The sequence below is a fragment of the Gallus gallus genome, chromosome 20 (assembly GCF_016699485.2).
Source record: "Gallus gallus isolate bGalGal1 chromosome 20, bGalGal1.mat.broiler.GRCg7b, whole genome shotgun sequence".
NCBI lineage: Eukaryota > Metazoa > Chordata > Aves > Galliformes > Phasianidae > Gallus > Gallus gallus.
In genome coordinates, this window is record NC_052551.1 from 3,683,953 (window position 1) to 3,705,254 (window position 21,302).

A 21,302-nucleotide genomic window follows, 5' to 3' on the forward strand; every position below is an offset into this window, starting at 1 on the left:
TATTTTTTTCTGCTATCGAGTAAAAGCATTTCTTTTCCCCCCATCCAAAAGACAGAGGGGACACTGAACTGCCTTTCCTGGCTCCTGCCGTAGGGAGTGCTGAGGCAGGAGGGCACAGCATTTCTGTGGGTATCCCTCATTACTGCCCTATTAGCGGTCAGGAGTGCTCACACTATTTCAGTTTAACAATACGCACTTTTAAAAGGTTGCCCATTACCTGGGAATGCTATTATATGCAAGGATATCACTTGCTTTTTCTGTCCTCTGAGCACCCAGCCAAATTCACATGCTTCATACCACGTGCACCCGAAGCACAGAAGTGATCTCAGGTTTACCAGATTAGCACACCTTACCTGATGGATTTAACAGTAATTTTAACATGCAAGAATCCATCCAGAACAATCATTTCTTTCCCGTGTGCTGTTCTGGCCAAGAGGAAAAGTTCATGCGGGGCCTATGTACATATAGGAGCTTATGAAAAAGCAAAAATTAATCTCCCAAATAACAGTGAAATAAATTCATCTGCACGGAAAAGCTTATGAATTGCAAATAGGGAGAGGCAGCAGGAACAGGACCCCTGCCCTGACAGAAAGGGAAAAGACTTGGGTCTTGGGAAAGAGAACTGCATGCCAGACTCAAGTTAGCGTGACAAGTACCGAAGTAACCCCCATTGTCGTTGTTCCTGTTGTAATAGGCGTGATCGGGGTCTCGGGATGTAACGTGTCAGGCTCCTCCCCATGTGTTAGGTACGTGCCACGTGTACCATCCAGTGGGCGTACACGAAGGGTTAAAAGAAATATAAGTGCTTGTTAGAACTTAATAAACGCCATTTTGCCGCTCATCATATTGGTGTCACCTCGGTATTTGGCCAAGCCGCAGGCTCCCCTAAGCAACGAACATCACGGTTGCCTGCGAAAGGCAACAAGTGGTGACCCCGACGTGATGCTTAGGGGAATGAGTCGGCTGTCTGCTTGACGGGGCAGGAGCCCACCGCGGAGCATCAGCACTTGCTGGGCGGTGGAAGCCGGGGGACAAGCCCGGGGACAGAGGGAATCTGCAGTCACCCCTCTGTCGGTGGAGGTCGCGGACGAGCGACAGATATACCCTCCGGAATCACGCCGGAGAAGAGCCTGGGATCCTGGTCTCAATCGGGAGGAGGATCGGGGGCGTCATGGAAGCCGTCATAAAGGTGATCGTTCATGCGTGTAAGATTTATAACGGGAAGCATGCTCCTTCTCAGAAGGAGATAGCTGCGGTCCTCTCGTTGCTTGAGAGGGAGGGGCTGTTAACATCGCCCCACGAGATTTATGACCACAATAATTGGGATTCAATTACCGCTGCCTTATCTCAACGAGCAATGGTCACTCAAAAAGCAGCGGAATTTAAAACTTGGGGTTTGATTCTGGGAGGATTGAAGGCTGCGCGCGAGGAGAAACTTGCGGGCGAACAAGCCAGGGAGCTATTGGGGTTAGAGGTTGCGGGGCCGGGAGTGGGTCTCATTCCTCGTGCAGGTCCGGCTGGAGATAAGGTGGCGCCAGTCCCTACAACCCATCCTGCCACGATAGCTCCGGGAACAAAGAAGGACGAAGTTGCATCGAATTGCTCAAGCGTGGAGGCCACAACACCCCCACCTCCGTATCCCTCTCAAGGCTTATATCCTTCACTGAAGTCAGTCGGGGAGGGGGGGGGAAGGTCCTTAGAGGAATGTGGTAACATCTCCTGCAGGGCTGATAAGCAGGCTTCGGGGGAGGGTACGGCATTCCAAGGAGGTACAGCGCAACCCGTGTGTTGTGATAACGAGTGCAGCTCAGTCTGTTGCTGTAGCAACTTCCCCAACGGGGCGGACTGCACCGTCCCGCCCCGCGGTGGATGCAGGGGCGGAGCCCCGTGGCCAACGTCCCAGGGGTCCACCCCTGAGGGGTGCAGTCCCACAGCACCCACCCCGTGGGCTCCGCCCACGCTCACTGTTTGGGCCCGGGTGAGGGAGGACTTACGAGCAGCCGACCCAGCACGGCCGCCGCTAGCCCTTCCGGTCATAGTCAAGACAGAGGGCCCGGCGTGGGTCCCTCTAGATTCTAAAGCAATAACCCGCCTTTCTGAAATTGTTAAAACAAAGGGGCTGCGTTCCCCAGTAACAATGGCGGCGGTAGAGGCCCTCATGGCCTCTAGCCTACTGCCGTACGATGTGATCAGCCTCATGCATGTGATCCTTGAACCGGTTCAGTACACCCTGTGGTATGATGCTTGGAATACACACTTGCAAGCAGTGGTGGCGGCAGCCACCCGAGATGCCCGACACCCAGCCAATGGTCGGGGTCGAGGGGATAGGACCACATTAGCGCGTCTCCAGGGTGTAGCGGACGGCATGGTGGGATCTCCGGAAGGCCAGCTTAGGCTGTTGAGACCGGGAGAGTTAGCTGCAGTCACAACTGCGGCCCTACAGGCCCTTCGGGAGCTGGCTCGAGTTACAGAGCCTACTCTCCCGTGGGCGGATATCAAACAAGGCCCTTCAGAGCCTTTTGCAGAATTTGCAAACCGCTTGATTCGTGCAGTTGAGGGGTCCGATCTTCCAGAGCCGGCCCAAGGTCCTGTTATCATTGATTGCCTTAAGCAAAAATCGCTCTCGGACATACAGCAAATTATTAGGGCAGCCCCAGGCAACTTAACAACCCCAGGGGAACTTATCAAATATGTGCTTGACCATCAGCGCGCTACTCCATTAACAAATGAGGGCTTAGCCGCAGCCCTCCAGCTCGCAGTACAGGCAGCTACACGCCCCAAGGACGGGGGAGGGAAAGGTGTCTGTTATAAGTGCGGACAACCCGGACACTTTAGGACCAACTGTCCGAATAAAGGTGGCTCAAAAACAGACACAGACAAAAAATGCCAGTGGTGTGGTGGGGAGAGCCACACGGCGCGTAACTGCAGGAAGATCAAGGAAGCGATGCAGGGAAACGGCCAAGGGAGGGCGCCTCGGGCCCAGGGCACCTTCCCAAATCAGAGCAATGGGCCAAGGAGAACATGCCCACCGTGGCATTAGCCATGGGATTGGGGGACCGTCCACTAGTTAAGGTGGTAATGTCATATGCGGGTCCGTGGCCCCAAAAAGAGGGACCTCGAACCACGCTTTTTACGGCTTTGCTAGATTCTGGTGCGGACGTTACAGTGATTGCGGAGGCCGATTGGCCGACGAACTGGCCACTCACCTCGCATTGGCAGCATATTGGGGGAGTGGGAGGCACAGTCCCAACAAAAGGGGCTGCAGAGAAAGTGGAGATCGCTATCATTGATAGGAGTGGGATGATGGAGGCACCGGTGTTGGTGCAACCCCTCGTGGCACCGATGGAAGGATCAATCTTAGGGCGTGATTTTTTCACGTCCTTGGGAGTTCGACTCACAAATTTATACTAAGGGCCACTGTGTACCACCTTGCGCTGCATTTCGCCATCCCATTACGCTGGAAACGGGAAGCGTCTCCCGTTTGGGTGGATCAGTGGCCCCTTCCAACTGATAAATTAGCAGCGCTGACGCAGCTGGTCTCCAGGGAACTGGAGGCAGGACACATTGAACCGTCACTTAGTAGGTGGAACACGCCCATCTTTGTTATCCGGAAACCATCGGGGTCCTTCCGTTTATTGCATGATCTTCGGGCTGTTAATGCACAGCTCGTCCAGTTCGGTCCCGTTCAGCAAGGCGGTCCATCACTTGCAGCTGTTCCCAGGGGATGGCCCCTTGTGGTCATTGACCTTAAGGATTGTTTTTTCTCCATCCCTTTGGCAGAACAGGACCGGGAGGCTTTTGCATTCACAGTCCCTGTACGGAATAACCAGGGCCCAGCTCAAAGGTTTCAATGGAAGGTTCTCCCTCAGGGAATGGCCTGTTCACCTACTATTTGTCAGCTTGTGGTGAATACAATTATCGCGCCAGTGAGACGCGACATGCCAGACTGCCAGATTGTCCATTACATGGATGATCTTCTGCTTGCAGCTCCGACAGGTTCCCAACTACAAGCCCTAGAAGCACGGGTGTCAGGCGCGCTCACGGGTGCAGGTTTCACGATCTCCCAAGAAAAGGTACAACGAGGGCCGGGGATAGAATTCCTGGGATATAAGTTTGGATCATCCACGGTTATCCCCGAGGGCCTGGAGATTAAGCCTCACGTAACCAACCTGTGGGATGTTCAGAAATTGGTAGGAGCTATCCAGTGGGTCCGGGAAGCACTGGGTATTCCACCACGATTAATGAAGCCCTTTTATGACCAGCTGAAGGGCTCAGACCCACGGGAAAGGAGAGAGTGGACCCCAGAGATGGACGCTGCCTGGCGAGAAATACTATCACTGTGCTCAACAGCAAGTTTGTCCAGGTGGACACCGGGTATCCCCCTAGAGGGCGCTGTTACTCGCTGCCAGGATGGAGCCGTAGCTGTCATTGGTCATGCACTAGGCTCCTGTCCACAACCTCTGCGCTGGCTGTTCTCAGCACAGCCAGTGCGGGCATTTACCCCATTGGTGGAGCTTCTCTCCCTGCTACTTAGTAAGGCAAGGACATCTGCATTTAGGGATTTTGGAAAGGATTTGGATATAGTCCACCTGCCCAGGTTCTTCCGAGATTCACAGATCTTGCCTGACGAGATCCTCCTAGCCCTGCATGGGTTCGGAGGCAAGCTTAGGTATGCGGGTTCCCTTCTGATTTTCGAGCTGGCACGCCCGCTCCAGGTGTCACTCCGTCTTCGAGTTGTTGCTTCTCCCCTTGATGGTCCAACAGTATTTACGGATGCCTCTTCATCGACAGGTCAGGGGGCGGTTGTCTGGAAGAACCAGACGGGTGACTGGGAAATTAGAACATTTCAAGATCACGGTGTCAGTGTTCAGACGCTTGAGGCGCAGGCGGTAGCGATGGCACTGCTCCTCTGGCCAGACACCCCTTGCAATGTAGTCACTGACTCTGCTTTCATTGCAAAAATGTTACTACGAATGGGGCAGGAAGGACAACCCAATACTTCGATTGCCTTCCTCTTGGAGGAAGCATTGACGGCAAGGACAGCGCCCGCTGCTGTTCTTCATGTGCGAAGTCATTCAGACGTTCCGGGATTCTTTACAACTGGCAATGCCCTCGCCGACCAACACGCGGGGCACAAGGTTCTTACGGTGAGGGAGGCTAGAGACCTACATTCTACGCTACACCTAGGGGCTCGAGCACTGTCAAGGACATGTTCTATTCCTATGGCGGTGGCCCGGGAGGTGGTGCAGGCATGCCCTCACTGTAATTCAGCCCCTGCGCTTAGTGCGGGAGTGAACCCTAGGGGAATTGCACCTCTCGACGTCTGGCAGACGGACTTCACGCTGGAGCCTCGTCTGGCGCCGAGGTCTTGGCTTGCGGTTACTGTTGATGCCGCGTCCACTGTCATTGTTGCTACCCAACATGGCCGCGCGAATTCTTCTGCAGCACAACATCACTGGTCGGTGTGCGTCGCGACATTAGGCCTACCAAGTCACATTAAGACAGACAATGGCTCCTGCTTCATCTCGCGCTCCACCAAGGAGTGGCTAGCGCGTTGGGGCATCACGCATAGTACAGGTATCCCTGGCAACTCGCAGGGCCAGGCTATTGTCGAAAGAGCGAATCGGCTCCTCAAGGAAAAGTTGCGTGTCCTTGGGGAGGGGGAAAATTACAGGGGAAAGATTCCAGTGAGCCAACAGGGAGAGTTGCTGGCTCGTGCGTTGTATGCATTAAACCATTTTGAACGGGGGGAGAATCACCGCACCCCTATGCAAAAGCACTGGCAACCAAGAATTATTGAAGAAGGACCACCGGTGAAGATTAAGATCGACAATGGGTCATGGGAATCAGGGTGGTCTATTTTAGTTTGGGGTAGAGGCTACGCAGCGGTCAAAAACAAAGAGTCGGGAAACATTATATGGGTTCCATCGAGGAAAGTTAAGCCAGAGTTTGGCCTCAAGTAACGAGAACTGAGCGTCTCTTCTGTATTTATCCTTACAACAGTCGGTGAGGTAGGACTAGATCCACTATAATGTAAATAAATATAATAAAAATAAATGATCGTCATGACCAGGATGGAAAATAGGGGAGGGCTTCAGATTTGTGCTTGGCTCACTTCCTTTGGCGTGCAAAAAAGCCATGAGTGCTTGCACCTGCCCAGCCTTGCATCTGCTGCACAGCTCTATTGAAGAGCACTGGGAGCTACTTAAATTTTCATAGCTGAACCTCTAATTGGACCTCTAAATTAGGGGTCAGGAAGCATGGAGAAAACTTGCTTGCAGAGAAGATGTTTAATGCAGTTCTCATCCTGACACACCAGCTTGTATGCCACTAAATAACGTCCATCCTCAAACCAATGCGAGCTGCTAAGGGGTCATTAAAATTCCTTTTCAGTCCTGATCATTAAACAAACCATACGAGAGGCAAACTCCGTACCTGGAAAAAGTGGCATGTTAATGGAGATGCACCCAGCATAATTGCTGTCATCCATCACCCCTGCCCCACTGATATTGACAAAGTGCAGCTAAATATTTAAATAAGCCATTTTTCTTCAGAAGCCGAAGGATTAGATGCAGCCAAATTTCTCAGTCTAGTCAGCAAACGATACAAGTCCAGGGATTAAAGAGGATTTGCTGGAGTGAATGAGAGCTGCTCCTGCATTATGCTTCGTGAAAAAAATATTCGTTGCTGCCAAGACTTGTTTGGGATGACAAGGGGAGGAGAGACGACTCTCCTTGTCTTTGAAAGCAAGCAAAATAGGATTAGTTCCTCTGAACTTGACGCTCTTGATTTACCTTGAAGGTGTGGTTGAAGGAATCTGCGGTTTTCCCAGGCCCCACTACACCTGCACTTCTTCTAGGAACACTATATTTAAGATGGAGATGTAGGGGTTGCAAGGCTACACGCGTTGGTTTTCCTGCAGTTCCACGGAAGGTTTGCCAGGTTACCATCAGTAAAATAGAAGGGAAGTGCTTGTGGAACTCATTTTCACTTGGATGTGTGCTTGCATGCTGCCCTTCTTCGAAATTTGGTGATGGGCATATTCGATGTATGGGATGGGAGCAGAGGCTGTCGCAGAACTACATCAGGCATTTGCAGATGTAGGCAAAGAAGTTTAGAATCACAGGAAGAAATATTTGCTGGGCTTGGCAGGGAATGTTTCGAACAAACCTTATTTTTGTCTGGAATGTGTCTGTTCATTAACGGTGAATGAAGACCTTCACAGGAAGAAATTGGTATTGACTTTTTTTTCATAATCTGAGTGTAAACTTTTGGCTTTGGTTACTCTTGGTTGTTTGTTTGTTTTCCTGGGACAAAATGATGTATTTTTATCCGTGCATCTTTAACTATAATTATATTATAGATAAAAAAGCAAAATAAGAGAGGAACTGAGCGAATCAAACTGATTCTCATTAAATCAACCTATCTGATCTCACCCAAACCAAGAACGTTAGAAATTTTCCTCTGAACCTTGAGTTTCAAAATGGACTTCAGTTTGAAGTGTGATCTGAACAGAGGAAAAATGCTGGCATCTCCCATCAGTTTTCAGGAGGTAGGAAATCCAGTTCCCTTTTCAGTGCTCACCTCAGCACTGACTGGCAACTAGCTGGAGGCATTTGTGATTTCTTTTTTTCCTCCTGGAAGTGTGAAATCTTACTTTTCCAATGGCTTACGTGTTGGTAGGGGGAGGAAAAACAGATTTGCTTTTGCACTGCTTAAAGAACGTTTGCATGTCTTAGCATTTTGTAGGTGTTGTCCTGGATGTGTTGGGCTGACCCGGTTTGCAATCTGAGCAGAAACCCTGTCTGTTCACTTTAGGCATGGTATGAATAACAAGAAGAATTGCAATAAATGAATTGGCTGCAGCTATTCAGTTTATGCAGTATCTGGGGAGATTTTTTTTTTCTTCCAGCACTTCATTTCTCTTTGCGTATTCACAATAATTTCCTGTATCATCTGAACTTGGGTAATGCTTGGGCAGAACTCTGTGTAAGGCTCCAGATATTACCTCTCTCCATGGTACATCTGTCCAGCCATTGCATATGTTTGTCTTGTCAGATCCAGTTACGTACTTTTTCCCCTTGAATCAATCAATGTCAGGAATCCAAAACTCATGCCCATCTCTAGGGAAAGACACCAGAACTTATAAATCATGGAGAAAAAAAATGAAAATGGTAAGATAAATGTTTCTCAGCTCAGCCTTGCAAGGGACTATGGATTGAATATTTTCCCCTAAATGATGAGAAATAAAACTGTTCTACCCTGATATTATAGAGAGCAGTCTTCAGTGGAAATTAAGTAGATTATTCCTTATGACTTTATTGAAATTGTACAAGGAGGTCCAAAAAATGCACGAGCCTGTTGCTTTGCAGGGAGCTCAGCGTGTTTCATCTTTGTGAATTGATAGTGATACATAAATGTCAGCTTTATTGAACATGTCTCCACTGTCTGGCTATCCAAACAGTATTAATTAACTCCCAAAGTCCTGTTCCAGCATGCATTTGGACTCATTTAAAAACTTGCACTAGAGCAGTAGTTAGATGGATGCAGACTAGAAATATGGTGCACATTTTTTAGTGAGAGTAATTAACCACTGAAATAAATTACCCAGCGGCAAGGTGGATTCTTCATCATTTGAAGTCCTTAGCTTGAGGCTAAATGTCTTTGTAAAAGATATGTCATAGCTCCTGCAGAAGCTGTAAGCTTGAGGATGGGCAATCTGCAGGACATGTTTATGTATTTACAGCTCCAGTGAGCAGGGTATATGGGAGACTTATTCACGTTCTGTGTACTGGTTACAGAAATCATGGGTGAGATGCAGCTCTCCTGCTGACTGAGGACAGGAGCTGGCACTTGGGGGCTTCTCAGGAAGTCTCCCCTATCTGCTGCCCACAGCGAAGCCATGCAGTGGGAGCGGTAGCTTGCGTCGTTCTCACATATCTCTCAAGTGCTGAGCAGAACACTCAAATCTGCTAAATGTCACCGATGTGGAAAACATGTCAGAAATACCTTAAGTAGATTATATATATAAATATACATATATATATTTTTTTTCCTGTTCTGTGAGCTCTTCTTTTGACTGGAGGCAGTCTGGTGCACCTCGGTGGGGTTAGTCTGCTGAAGTGGGGAACTGGTGAAAATAACAAAATTCTTTGGATGACATCTTTGAGAAGTAAGGGGGTTTCACACAAAAATGTGTGTCTGAGGGGGGATCAGGAACCTTTTTTCATGAAAAGGCTGTAACCATTTGGGCCAGCCACCCAAAAGGGAGGGAGTAGGTAAACGAAGGCAGCCAGCTGAGCATGAAGGGACGTACATGGCGAGCCTTGGGGCCCTCAGAAATGTCCCAATGGAACCGAGCTCCTGGGGCAGCTCCATGGGATCACCACTGCAGGTCGGTGTCAGACAAACTCATCTCAGCCTAGCTGGAAGCTGGCGGGTAATGCGATTAAACAATAAGCATTTTGTCACAGTAATGAATGCTGGCATCCGTCTTTCTGATATGATTAAATCAGTCTGGAGACAAATTCTTCATCCCTGACACTAGGTCACTGCCGGTTGTTTCATTTTTTTTTATTATTATTATTTGTTTCGTTAGTTGAGAAAGGTGCCACAGGCAGTAACGAGGTCACTCAGGATTAATTCCTTCCTCTGTAAACAGCAGGAGCACCAGGCTTGCTTGTTTGTGAATGCTTTGGCAAGTCTCTGCCTAGCAAAATGGTGGCTGGCTCCTTCCTTTGGAGAGGGCTCCCATCCTATGTGCACGTGCACACAGAAATAACTTGTTCCCATTGCTCAGTGTTCTTCAGCCGTGGTCATTAATAGCAGAGCCCGGTGTGACGCGTTGAGTGGGATCATGCCATGAGATGTGCAGAGAGCAGTTAAACGGCCATATAATTATTGTCATTGATGAAAAGTCCATTTCACGGCAGTTCTGATGCCTGCAGGTTGAAGAAGGCGTTGTGAATAGAAGAGCAGCCGTTCACAATTAACTTGGTTATTGATGGCACTCCATAAATGTTTAAAAACACTGAAAGAGAAGTAATAAATGGTTGATTTGTTTGCTTGGCTACAGCTGCTGTAGGCTTGCACTGTTTGCGTATAATTCTTTATTCCACTTAGCAGCAGTGAATATATCTTCTCTTACCTCCTTCTCTTTTTAAACTGGGCTAATGAGATATCTTCTGCATTTTCTGCGGGCTGAGGGGAGCTGCCTGCACTTCAGCACTGATAGGGAATGCATCAGGCCGGCACCCAGCTCCCCCTCCACTTCGCAGGGCTTCATGGCATTACTCCAATTCCACCCATGGAATGTGGACGTACATCCAACCTTCTCCTGAAATCCTCCTTTTGGTTCTTCCCAAACATCTGTACTTGACTTGAGAACCTGGGGTGAGGAACAGAACCCCTGCTCTGTCACCAGGGAGTGCCTGCCACACATTCACATTGACTGGGGCACACATTTGTACTCACCTGTCCTCTGGATCCAGTCCAAAATCATCTGGCCTTTTGTGCCAGTGCAACCCAGGACTTCCTTCCATTCATCATTAAGATCCGCAAATACAATTTGCACTCAGACTCTGATCCGAGCCTATGCAGTTTAAAGGTCAATGCATGAATCTTTCTCCCAAACTTGTGTTATCTTTCTCCTCACAAGCCACTGTAGCAATTCATAGGGCACAGATTATGAGTTTGGTTACAGGATTTCAGAGAGGAAAAAGTAACTGCGTGATCAACAAGAAATTATAACTTTGGTGCTGTGGAATCAGCAGGCAGCACTGCTGCATGGCTTAAAAATAGCTGTCCTTGCTCCATGTCCTTTTTCACTTGCAGCAATAGTTTTTAGATGCTTCTAATCACTCAATTTGCTTTCCTGTGGGCTGGCAGGGGCACCAGCTACTGTAAAAAATAGTCTTTTCGCTGGAATATATCTTCTCAGAAGGACAAGATTGTTCTTCTTGTCTCTTCAAAAATGTCTCTGGGAAAGGGAAATGTTTGCTAAAATTCTCTTTAGAGTTACTGGATATTTGATGCGTTTGTGTTGGCTTATGGTGCTGCAGACTTGGAGCATCAAAGCCCCTCTGCACTGAAGCCTCCCAATTTCTCATTAGGAAGAAAGCTGGTCATTAGCATAAGCTTTCTGCTTTCAGCTTTCATGGAAATTTCACTGAAATGCCTCAATCCACATTATAGAAACCTGCGGTGTTCTGGTTCACCAAAATAATCCAACCTTTAAACCGTGGTGGTTCCTTACCTGCTGCTCACTGTGTCGTGAAGAAGTGTTCACAGTGCTCAGCTCCGTGGTGACTGTCCAAGAACTTGTGGTCGAGTACCGTGTGATTTAAGGCTGAACACTGCCAGAGTTCAGTTGATGGAAGGAAAATGGCAGGAGGGACCCACTGAACGGGAGAGTCCAAGCTGGAAGACAGTGTCTCTGGGATGGATTTGGGGCCATCGTGGTTAATAGAAGCAATGTGAGCTCTTACCTTTGCAGCAGAAGGGCAGCACTGTGTGCACATGAACAGAAGGCACCAGGTGGAACAGGGGGAGCATCCTCTGTCCTCGAGGTGCTGATGGCTGCTGGAGGACTGCGTCACCTTCAGCACCGCCTCTCAGCGAGAGTTGTGAAGATCCTACAGAGCTCTCAGAGAAAGGCTGTGAGAATGACTCAGGTGCTGGGAAATGAGCTATGCGGCAGAGAGAACTCTATTCATTAGCTCATTGGAAGTTGGAGAGGAGATTTTACTGCTCATTTTAAGAACATGTTCATGGAGAGGAGTCTTGAGAGTCAAGAGCCTTTTGACCTTGCAAAATAGAGCCTAACAAGAAGGCTGGAAGACCAAGCATGGAGAAATAAGACAGCATTTCAGGCTGAGCAGAGCACGCTGTGGGCTTGCAAGTGAATTGTGTATAATGAGATTTGGTATCTTAAAAGAAAAGAATTTCCTTCCAATTTTAGTGTGAAGTTCTCTTCCCTGTGTGTCAGTGCTGGGGAGCCTGGCTTGCTCGTGTTGCTGTCAGATTTGAGAGCTGCAGCCCCTCGGCACCAGCCCTGCACTGCAGGTTGTGCTCGCTTGGCCGCTGCTCCCCAGGGCAAAGAGCTGGGCTCCGGCTATTGAGTGCAGGAGGGGAGTAGAACTCTGCCTTCTTGCCTTTCTTTGATGGTTTTTGAACTTTAATTGAGGTGCAAAGCTGGGCTTTTTAAAGAAATTCAAATCTTTCCCTAGGTGGTTGCTACAGCCAGGCAAAAGAAACAGGAAACTATGCAGCTCTTTGGAGAGTAACTTTTTCCATATATTTAAATATTTAAGTGGCATGAATGGAGGCTGGGAGGGAGCCATTGGGCATGAATTTAACCCTTTTCCTAGAAAACGTTTGGTAAATAGCATTAGCAGGCAGAAAATGGTGCAAGTTCTCCCTAAATGACTTGCTGCAAAGCAGGAACATCAGGAGCATTATGCACTGGTCTTCAGTGGAAGGGAAGCCAGGAGGAGAGGCAAAGCAGCTCTTTTTTAGACCTATCCTTTGTTATTTTCTCTCTTTTTTTTTTTTCTGCCATGTTACTTGCCCAGCAGCTTAGATCTAAACAAAGTATCAGTACATCCCATCCTAGTACACCAGTGATGCCTTTGACCCATTAATTTTTAAGTGCTCATGTTTGATATCTGCTCTAATGTGTGCTATATTAAAAATAAAAAAGAAAAAGAAAAAAAAAGAAAAAAAGAAAGAAAGAAAAAAAAAGCTTCATTAAAGCAAGAGGCATTTGATCCAGTCAGCCTGGACCTGTGTGCCTCCATATAAATGAACACAAGGGGAGCTAATGGTGGATTTCAGGGGACTTGACTGTACCGGTGATAATTGAAACAAACAGACCTCTGTGGCCTGAACTAATTCAGCAGAGCTATATTCCTCTTCCTTTTCCATTATACATTCAGTAGTTTAGCACTCCCCAGCTCCCCACTGGCATTAAGAGACACTTACAGCTGTTCTCGTCTCCCTAATAACAGCACTCTGTAGAGTTAATGGTGGCCTCTGAGGGCTGATGAAGTGATGTGGGGCTCTGCCGACACCAGCCCGAGGACTTGCCATATGCCTGGGGAATTTCACCTCTGTTTAGACTCAATTCAGCCAAAACTCCCAAGGTGAAATTCCATTTAGGTCGGTGCATTTCTGCTCTAACAATTACAGTTATGTGTTGAGCACTTTCTTTTATCTCTGCTGGCCTGGTGTCTGTTGTATGTAGCCAGATAGACGCTGCCTCCACCCCTGCCGCGGCGGTCCAGATTGCAGATGGAGAAAGAAAATTGAGATTTCAACGGGGAAAGCTTTGCTTCCAACAGAAGTAAATAAAGAAACACAAGAAACACTGACAGCTTTTTATGTTGACTTTCTCTGCTGCTTTGCTTAGAGAGCAACAGGGAAAGGAGTAAAGTAGTTGTTCTTTCTGCCCGATGCACTCTTACCCATCCAAGAAATCTTATACAGGATTTCTTCCTATTTCATAGCAACTGTGCCAGAAAGCAGATTTGTGTTGGTCATTACTAAGCATGAGCAATGATGCCCAAGTGAATAAGAAAGGATCTACGGAAGGTAGGTGGCCAGTGACTTCTGTAATAACACCTATGCCTATCTCTACAGCTGTGAATGGGTGGTAACAGCCCACTGTGCTCCATGACCCAGAGACAGCCCATGGTGCTGCCCTGGGATATGGGTCTGCCTCCTCCAGCCCACATCCACTCCTGTTTGTCTCATCAGCCAGGGAACATCAGGAGCTGTGAGATTTATTGCTGCCTATGCTGGAGTGTCCCAGGTGGAACCCCCAGCACTGCACCACTGCAGTGTTCTGCAGTATCCACTGTGCCACTGCCAACCTTTCCTTCAGAACCACAGGAATAGAAACTTCATATATTCATTTTCTTGCACGCTTACTTTGCTGTTTTGCTATTTGTTACATGCTTTTCAGAACAAGGAAGTTCAGGTCTGAATATAATTTCAGAAATCCCAGTTGGCCCTAGTTTACTGTAATCCTAATGAAGCTTTGGATATTGTGAATTGCTCTAAGCCCGAGGTACCTACCAGGGCAACAAATGTAGTCTACAAGTATTTTGTTCTTAAAAATGTGAACTCTTGAAGTACTTGTTTATGGATGCTGCTGCATTGGCCATGCTGGTTGGAGAGCACTCCCAGCAGCTCTGTGGGATCAGGGCATGGGTGGGTCTGCAGACATCCAACAGGCTTTAGCCATGCTGGGGCTGTGGGCCTGGATATTCTATGGGGACAGGGGGTCTATCACTTCAGTGTATGTGGGTCCAACCTGACAGTTACAAACATGAGCCCGTTTCAGCTCCTTTCAAATCTAATGTTGTATTCAGCCAGTGTGAGCATGGAAACGCATCTCTGACCTTTTGAGACCGTAGCTTCTATCAGTCATGTCTCTTACTAATTGCTGCCGCAGTTCACGGCCCTGGATGGAAGGAAGAGCATTACAAAACTGCCCTCTCCAAATATAAATTATTTTAATTACAGTCAACATGCTCTTCATGTGAAACATGGTGAATTAAGTTTCCAGCTGGCTTTTTTAGCAGCATCTATAAAATGCACAAGCATATCCCGGCTGTGCAGAAGATGGGCATGCTTGTGTCTGGGCTTACTGAAATACCACTTTGTAGGCTCTGGAGCTCGTGTGTGTACTCCTGCTGCGTATGCCTCCGTGAAGCTGTCATCTCACAGGACAGAGAGTTACAGTTTTTGCAGATGCAATTAGGAAAACCTGCTAAAAAATGTGATCTAATCTGTTGCTTTTATTATCAAATATTTTTTTTCTGTTGAGGTGCTGCACACAAATAATGAACCTTCCTGCGTGCTAATCCTGTGTTTAACTTCATACCACAAACCCCTTCTTTTTGAAATAATGACTTTCTTCTGCAGTAAGGTTCATCAGGAAAGGTGCAGGTTCTAAAACCTAAAGCAGCTGCCAAAGCCTTGGCTTGTAGTTGATTCCTATTAAGCAAAGCCCTTAAGCGCATCTCCACTGAAAGTCTAAGATCTGCTTTGGTCTTCACTGAATAGAGACTGATTTAAAATTGTGCTTACATACCTTGTGTAAAGAAACATGCAGCTGGGGTTTCTCTTCTTTTACATGGCTATAAATCAGGCATAAATTCACTGAGACCAGTGCTACGTGTGGGAGGAGAAGCAGGTTCCCATTGTATTAGAAAATAGCTATGAATATTTCAATTGTCTTAAAAACTAAGCCATATTTTCAGGAAACTAAAACTATCAGTCATAGCTCTGCTTTAAAAGTCGACCCTTCACCTGCCACAACGTGGCCCTTTAGCAGTTCCATTAGCTCAGGTCTCCTTTCTAAAAAAGATGTATTTGAATGTTCACGCAATCAAGCTATCATGTTGGCTGAGCATCCTTCAGGGCTCTCTAATACACAGTAATACGGCTATCACTTTGTGCCTAATGTTTCATAAAAATGCCATATATAATGCTACCTTCTTGGCTTCCTATCTTCTTTAATGAAAGGTTGCAGGAGTTTCATTTACAAATGGCTACTCCACCAATCATAAAAAAAAAAAAAAAAAAAAAAGAAAAAGAAATGGAAGAAAGGAAGAAAGAAAAAAGAAAGAGAGCGAGGATGCTATTGTAAAATGCTCTGTAATTGTGGTAGTGTGGAGGGAAGTGGGCTTCCTATTCCCTGTAGCACAAAAGAAGAATCATAATGAATGATCAGCGGCAGCACATCATCACATCTCATTCCTGCAATTATGTCTTACACTTGTGTTTATGTTCAGCATTTCTTATTTCTCCCATGTACGTGCGTATCAGATACTGGGATTTAGAAAGTCTAAATAAGACACATCGAGCCCTTGATGTTGGTGACGTCCCTCCCCATATTAATTTATATAACAGAAAGATGTGGGAATGCAGAAATTGATACCAACAGCTTCCTGAGTAGCAGGCGAGTATGGTGTTTGTGCCTCCTGTTACCTGACTGCTCAGTAATGTTGTCCTATGTATTCAAAAGGAATTTGTCATGAGCAATTACTTCCCTGTGCTGTGCTTCCTGCGGTTCCCAGGGACAAAGTGAACTCCAGATTCTGAAAAGCAAGTCTGTGGGAAACTCATCTTTTTCCCCACCAATCATTTCTGATCCGTGCCTCCCTTTATAGAGGCTCGCAAAGGCTATGTAGTCATTTGTACTCTAACTTTTCCAAGTCAACTATTATAGGTGCCTGACTTTGCCCATCTCTAATAAGCAGGCAGACATCTGAAAGGCTGCTCACCGCTTCTGTGGGTTCATTGACATTTTGGAAATGTGCTTCTTTTTATCATCTCTAAAATGTCTTCCCCTACAAACATCATACTTAGGATGATTTATCAGCCTTTCTGGAGATTTCTGCCTTCTGATGCTCACTGGGGAGTTTTCTAGAGGATTGCAAGGATGTAAAAATTTTACAATTGAATACATCCATATACGTATACATCTATACACGTGTAAGTACAGGTGCATACATAGGCATACCTATGTGTATCTATGTATGTACAGCTGCACTTAGCTAACAGCAAAATGGATTAATCTAGACTTATGAAGATAATGAACATGACATGGGTATGGGGCAAGAAAAGAACTTTTCTAAAGCTCAACAAGGAGGAACTGATTTGGAAATAGAGAGTATAGGGAACAACCTGGTTTTCAATATCTCACTCTCCACGTGACTACAGCACTGATCGTGTCTGTGCTCTGTCTCTTGTCCCAGTTCTCACACAGTGCACCGGGACAGCAATGAGCCCCAGAAGCACTGTGTGCCCCCTGCCATAGCTTCTCCTGCCATAGAGGGGCTTTGGCTCTCCATCAATGGAGCACTGGTTTGAAATCCCATTATATCCCACAGAGAAAGGGCAAATACAGTTCACCCTTCAAGCCAAGGATACTGCTACTGAAAATTCAGATGTGGATCTATCAGTGTCAGAAACTTAAAAAACATTGACTTCCATATGTCAGTGCAGATTTCTCCCTCGCTTCCCAGATGGAGGTGCAGATGCTGTGCTGTGTTTGCAGAGTCAGCCCATGTATCCAAGAAAGGCATGTTCTGGGGCTACGGATACCCAAATGGAAGTACTTGTTTGTTGTCAGAGGATGCTCACGTGCCCTGCCCATTTCTCCAGGATGCTCAAGAGCAATGACTCTGTCCGGGTTATTGGAGACAAGTAGCTATCTGCTCAGAAAGGAAGTCAACTGCTTGTGAAAAGTGAGCAAAGAAGAGAATGTGGCTGTATAGGAACTGTTGGGTTACAGCCTGAACCACTGATTAAGCACCTGGGGAAAGGACCCAGTCAGCCCTGGGAGCACAGGTGAAGGCAATTCAGCTGTGTGACCAGAAGGGGTGGAGCCTGGCTGCACCTCTCTTAGACCTCATTTAAGGGCTGACTGTCACTAGGGATGGAGCTCTTGTTGGAGATCCTTTCTTGGTAAAGCTTTCCCCTGCAAACCTGGCATCTTCTGGTATGGGTGAGTGGTCTTCTTCCCTTCCTTTATAACACCTTTCTATTGTGCCCGTTCTTCCATCATCATACCTCTGTTGTAGCACCTTTCCCATTGTATTAATCTGTCCAATTGCTACAGTGGCCCATGAGGTCAAGAGCAGAGATTTCAGTGAGTTTCTAGTGCATCTACCTTTGACATCAGAGAAAGGTCCAGATTTAATAGTTCCCTGTAGTAATATATGCTGTTGGGGTGCCATGAAGAGGCAGAGTATGAAGGTGCAGCTCTGCCTTCCCCACACCTCTCCTGAACTATAGTGGTAATCCTCCACATCCTCGCTCGTTTCTATCAACGCTTGCTTTCTTCAGCCTTAATAGGATTTTCAAAGACTTGAAGCTGTCTGGCAGCCTCCCTCTTGAATCCTTTTGGAGATAATCAGACTGATGTGTTAATCACATTTATGCTGTATTTAAAAATAGTGGGATAAAGTCTGAAAAGTGCTGAGCAGCACTCTTCACCTGCAGCTTGTTTACAAGCAAAGCAGAAAGAAAGGTGGCAGACAGCATAGCAAACAAGGGTGTCCAGATGCCTTGCATATGGATTAGAGAATAACCCAGACCCTGATTATTCGCTGGATTGAGGTTCCTTTGCTATGATTGAGGATGAGGAATGGAGAATTGCTGCCTCAGCTTGATCCCACCCGAGGATAACCACCCCAAGCTGATCCTTCCTCGGCCCCGTGAGCAGCCTGTGATCTGTGGGATTTATGCTATGCATGATTAGGTGTGAAATGGAGAGGAAGTTTATTGCAGAAGGCTTGGCATGGGTTTGGGGAGTAAATTGATAAAGATGACATGTACATTGTCAAGTTGGGTGTTCTTAATTTATAGAAACCCCGAAAGCCATTACTCAGTTCCACCTTGTGCAATTCTCCCTGCCAAATCCTTGTGTATCTATAAGAATAAAAAGGAAGAATTGGTTGAAGATAAAGGAGCTGCTATACGTACACACACATATATACTCCTACAAAATGCTCAGTTTTTGAGGTCTGATGGTCCCTCTGTAAGGAGAGCTCTTATAACAACAGCAAACCGATGTAGAGACATAAAATGATTTAATTCTCCTTTTTCTTCATTCAAAAGTCCTCTTGCATGTAATATAAACTACTCTCTTCAGTCTGCTAATTGAGTGCAAAAGTAGAACGAAAAAAGGCAATGCATTTAAAATTTCCTAGAACCACTAGAGCACATCACATCCTGAAATGATCACCTTTGCAAGCAAGCACTCCCTGAGACCAAAGGGAGTAAATTTGTTACTCTGACTTCCAGGTGCTTTTTAAACTGCTAGGGGAATGCATAGGCTGCAGTTTCCCTTCTGCTGTCCTGGTCCCAAGCAGGCACAAAGAAAGGAGAGGATCCAGTTGTCCTTATCCTCTGTGCTGTAGCGAGGTGGAAATGACGATGGAGGGCATATCTGCAGCATCTCAACTGCCCTGAGCCTCACTGCAGCGATGGCTCCAGTCAGAGCAGCCTCACACACATTAGTTGCCCTTGGTGAAAAGGCACTGTCCATGTTAGTTTTGGATGTCACTGTTAATGAGTGTGATTATTCTCCGGCTCACACGTCTCTTCCCATTAGCTGTGGCGTGCAGCCGCTGACACCCTGAACATGTTCTCTTTCTGCTTTGCATCGTGCAGCCTGCTGCATAAATGGCAATGCAAATGTTTCCTTGATAATTTTGTCACACCAAATCTGATCAAATTTATTCTGTCTCATGCACACGCACATACACTCAGAGACATTTGCCCTAAGGCATTAAAGCCAAGCTCTGCTCTCCTAGTTGAAGAAGAACAGCAGGAAGCTGTCCAGGCACTAACTGGCCTGGTGCACTCCATCCTGTGGGCTTTGCAGTACAAAGGGAAGGCATGGTGGTAGTGCTCTTGAAATAAAGCATTGTTTTGTTGTGCACAGGGGCCCAGCCTTAGCGATAGCCTTGCACAAATCACCTAGTTGCTCTGTGCCTGGATTTGATAAACCCTCCCTATAGGTTTATTTACTGGAGGCTCAATTAATCTGTTTGCCGTGTGCTTTTAGATGCTCTAATAGTGTCAAGACGACAGTTAGAAGAGCTGTTTCTTAGTTACAGGGCATCAGCAGCCATTTCTAAACCTGAGCTTCCATCTTGTTAGGCTCTTGCCTTAGCACACGTGTCAGCTCCTGGATGGTGTCAGTTCCCAGGCTGAGCGAGGCTGGACTTGGTGTGACTTCTCAATGAAGAGATTCCTCAGAGGCTTCTTTGAAGCCCGGAGCTGTTCCAGACCCTGAGAGATGAAAGCATCCGAGCTGGGATTGGGAAGGAGCTATCAGAATCTGAGCTCAGCTGCCAGCTTCTCCTCCTGACATCAAAGCCCATCTATTCTCATTTGCCTCGGCCTCCATATTTCAAAGGGCGACTAATTCCACTTTCTCTCTCCTCCTGAGACCTGCAGTTTGCTGCTCGCCCTTTTGATGGTTCTATTTTGTATATTCTGCTGGGAAAACAGGTGAAAGCCAGGTGTGCCTGGAGACTGCTGGCAACGTCCAGATTCATTCAGCCATTGCTCCCCCACCTGGAAAGCTCTGAAGTGAAATCAGAAGAAATCAAACATTATGTGGGAAAGCAAGGGGGAAAAGAAAAAAACGCAGTTTGGCTTCCTATGATATGGGGAACTGAATCCATCTCTTGTTTTGATATGCAGAAACAAAAGAAGGGGATAAAAAAAAATCACTTCCAAGCAAGGAATGTTTGTTTGCTGTTGGGTTGTATTTTTTCTTGACAGGAGATTTATGACTGGAATTTCTCTGCAGTGTGAGACCAAACTCCAGGACTCTTTGAAAGCCCAGCAGCTGGAGATGATATGAACAAGGGTTTAGATGAGGCCTCACCCTATGCTGTTATATTCAATCCAGCGTGGCAGCAATAATGCTGGAGATAAGCATTGCCCTCCACTCTACAGCTCATGCACAAGCAAAACAGAGCATTAACAGCTGCTCAGTGTGTTGCATCTCCATTTCCAAAGCGTTTTACGTAAAAAAATTAAACATTAGCAGCTGTTTGCAAGTGAATATGTAGCAATTCCTCATTTGGCATAATAGCCCTGAAGGACTAGTAAAACTTTTATCTATTCCACTTGGTGACATTATTGGGCCGACACAGATCTGAACAAGGGCAAGGAAAAGAGCATTATAATTAGGGGGTTATTGATTGTCTTAAAAAAAAAATTAAATATAAAGGTTTTATGCAGTGGAAATGTAGTCGTTTTGTTAGGCATCAGATGGATCACTGACACAGCTTGGGTGTCCTGAGCCCATGGAGCTGTGGTGCTGCAGTGAGGCTGGAGGCAGCAGAGGGCTGCAGGAAGGGATCCCAAGAGCAAAACCCAGAGTTCTTCAGCTGTGAGAGAGCTTCAGTGGTCAGACAGCTGTAGCAAGCATCCTGTGCACTGGGGACACAGAGGATTGTGGAGCTGTGAGGCTCTGGAGTGTGACACAGGAGCGAGCTTTCTCCTTCCTCAGCTCACCACTTTGGCCAGAGCTGTGGATGCTATGTGATGTGGGCCAGGAGCACAGGCAAACTGCATGTCCACATTTCAGCCTGCCCTGACCTGAGGGAAGGAAGCTCCTTTATTCAGAGCTATTTCTTGGGTTTTAGCAGATCCTGGGCACCATCACTGTCCTGATGTGCTGGTCATGTTTTTTGTGTGTTTTTTTTTCCCATTGTATCCATGGAGCAACGGGAACATTTCCAGTCTTTTTAAATCTCCTGCATCTC

The 21,302-nt window shown here is 46.8% G+C and overlaps 1 protein-coding gene across 1 annotated transcript; it reads left to right on the top strand.

Annotated features, from left to right (window-relative positions):
- The first annotated feature begins 1,002 nt into the window (after positions 1-1,002).
- LOC121107320 (endogenous retrovirus group K member 10 Gag polyprotein-like) lies at positions 1,003-3,505 on the top strand. Its single transcript, XM_040650820.2, has 2 exons — positions 1,003-1,189; positions 1,512-3,505. Exon 2 carries the CDS (start codon positions 2,138-2,140, stop codon positions 3,038-3,040), a length of 903 nt encoding a protein of 300 aa, XP_040506754.1. The 5' UTR covers positions 1,003-1,189; positions 1,512-2,137; the 3' UTR covers positions 3,041-3,505.
- The last annotated feature ends 17,797 nt before the right edge of the window (positions 3,506-21,302 follow it).

Excerpts from the sequence above, each read along its gene's own strand:
- LOC121107320 (XM_040650820.2), top strand. The coding sequence starts at position 2,138 with ATGGCGGCGGTAGAGGCCCTCATGGCCTCTAGCCTACTGCCGTACGAT.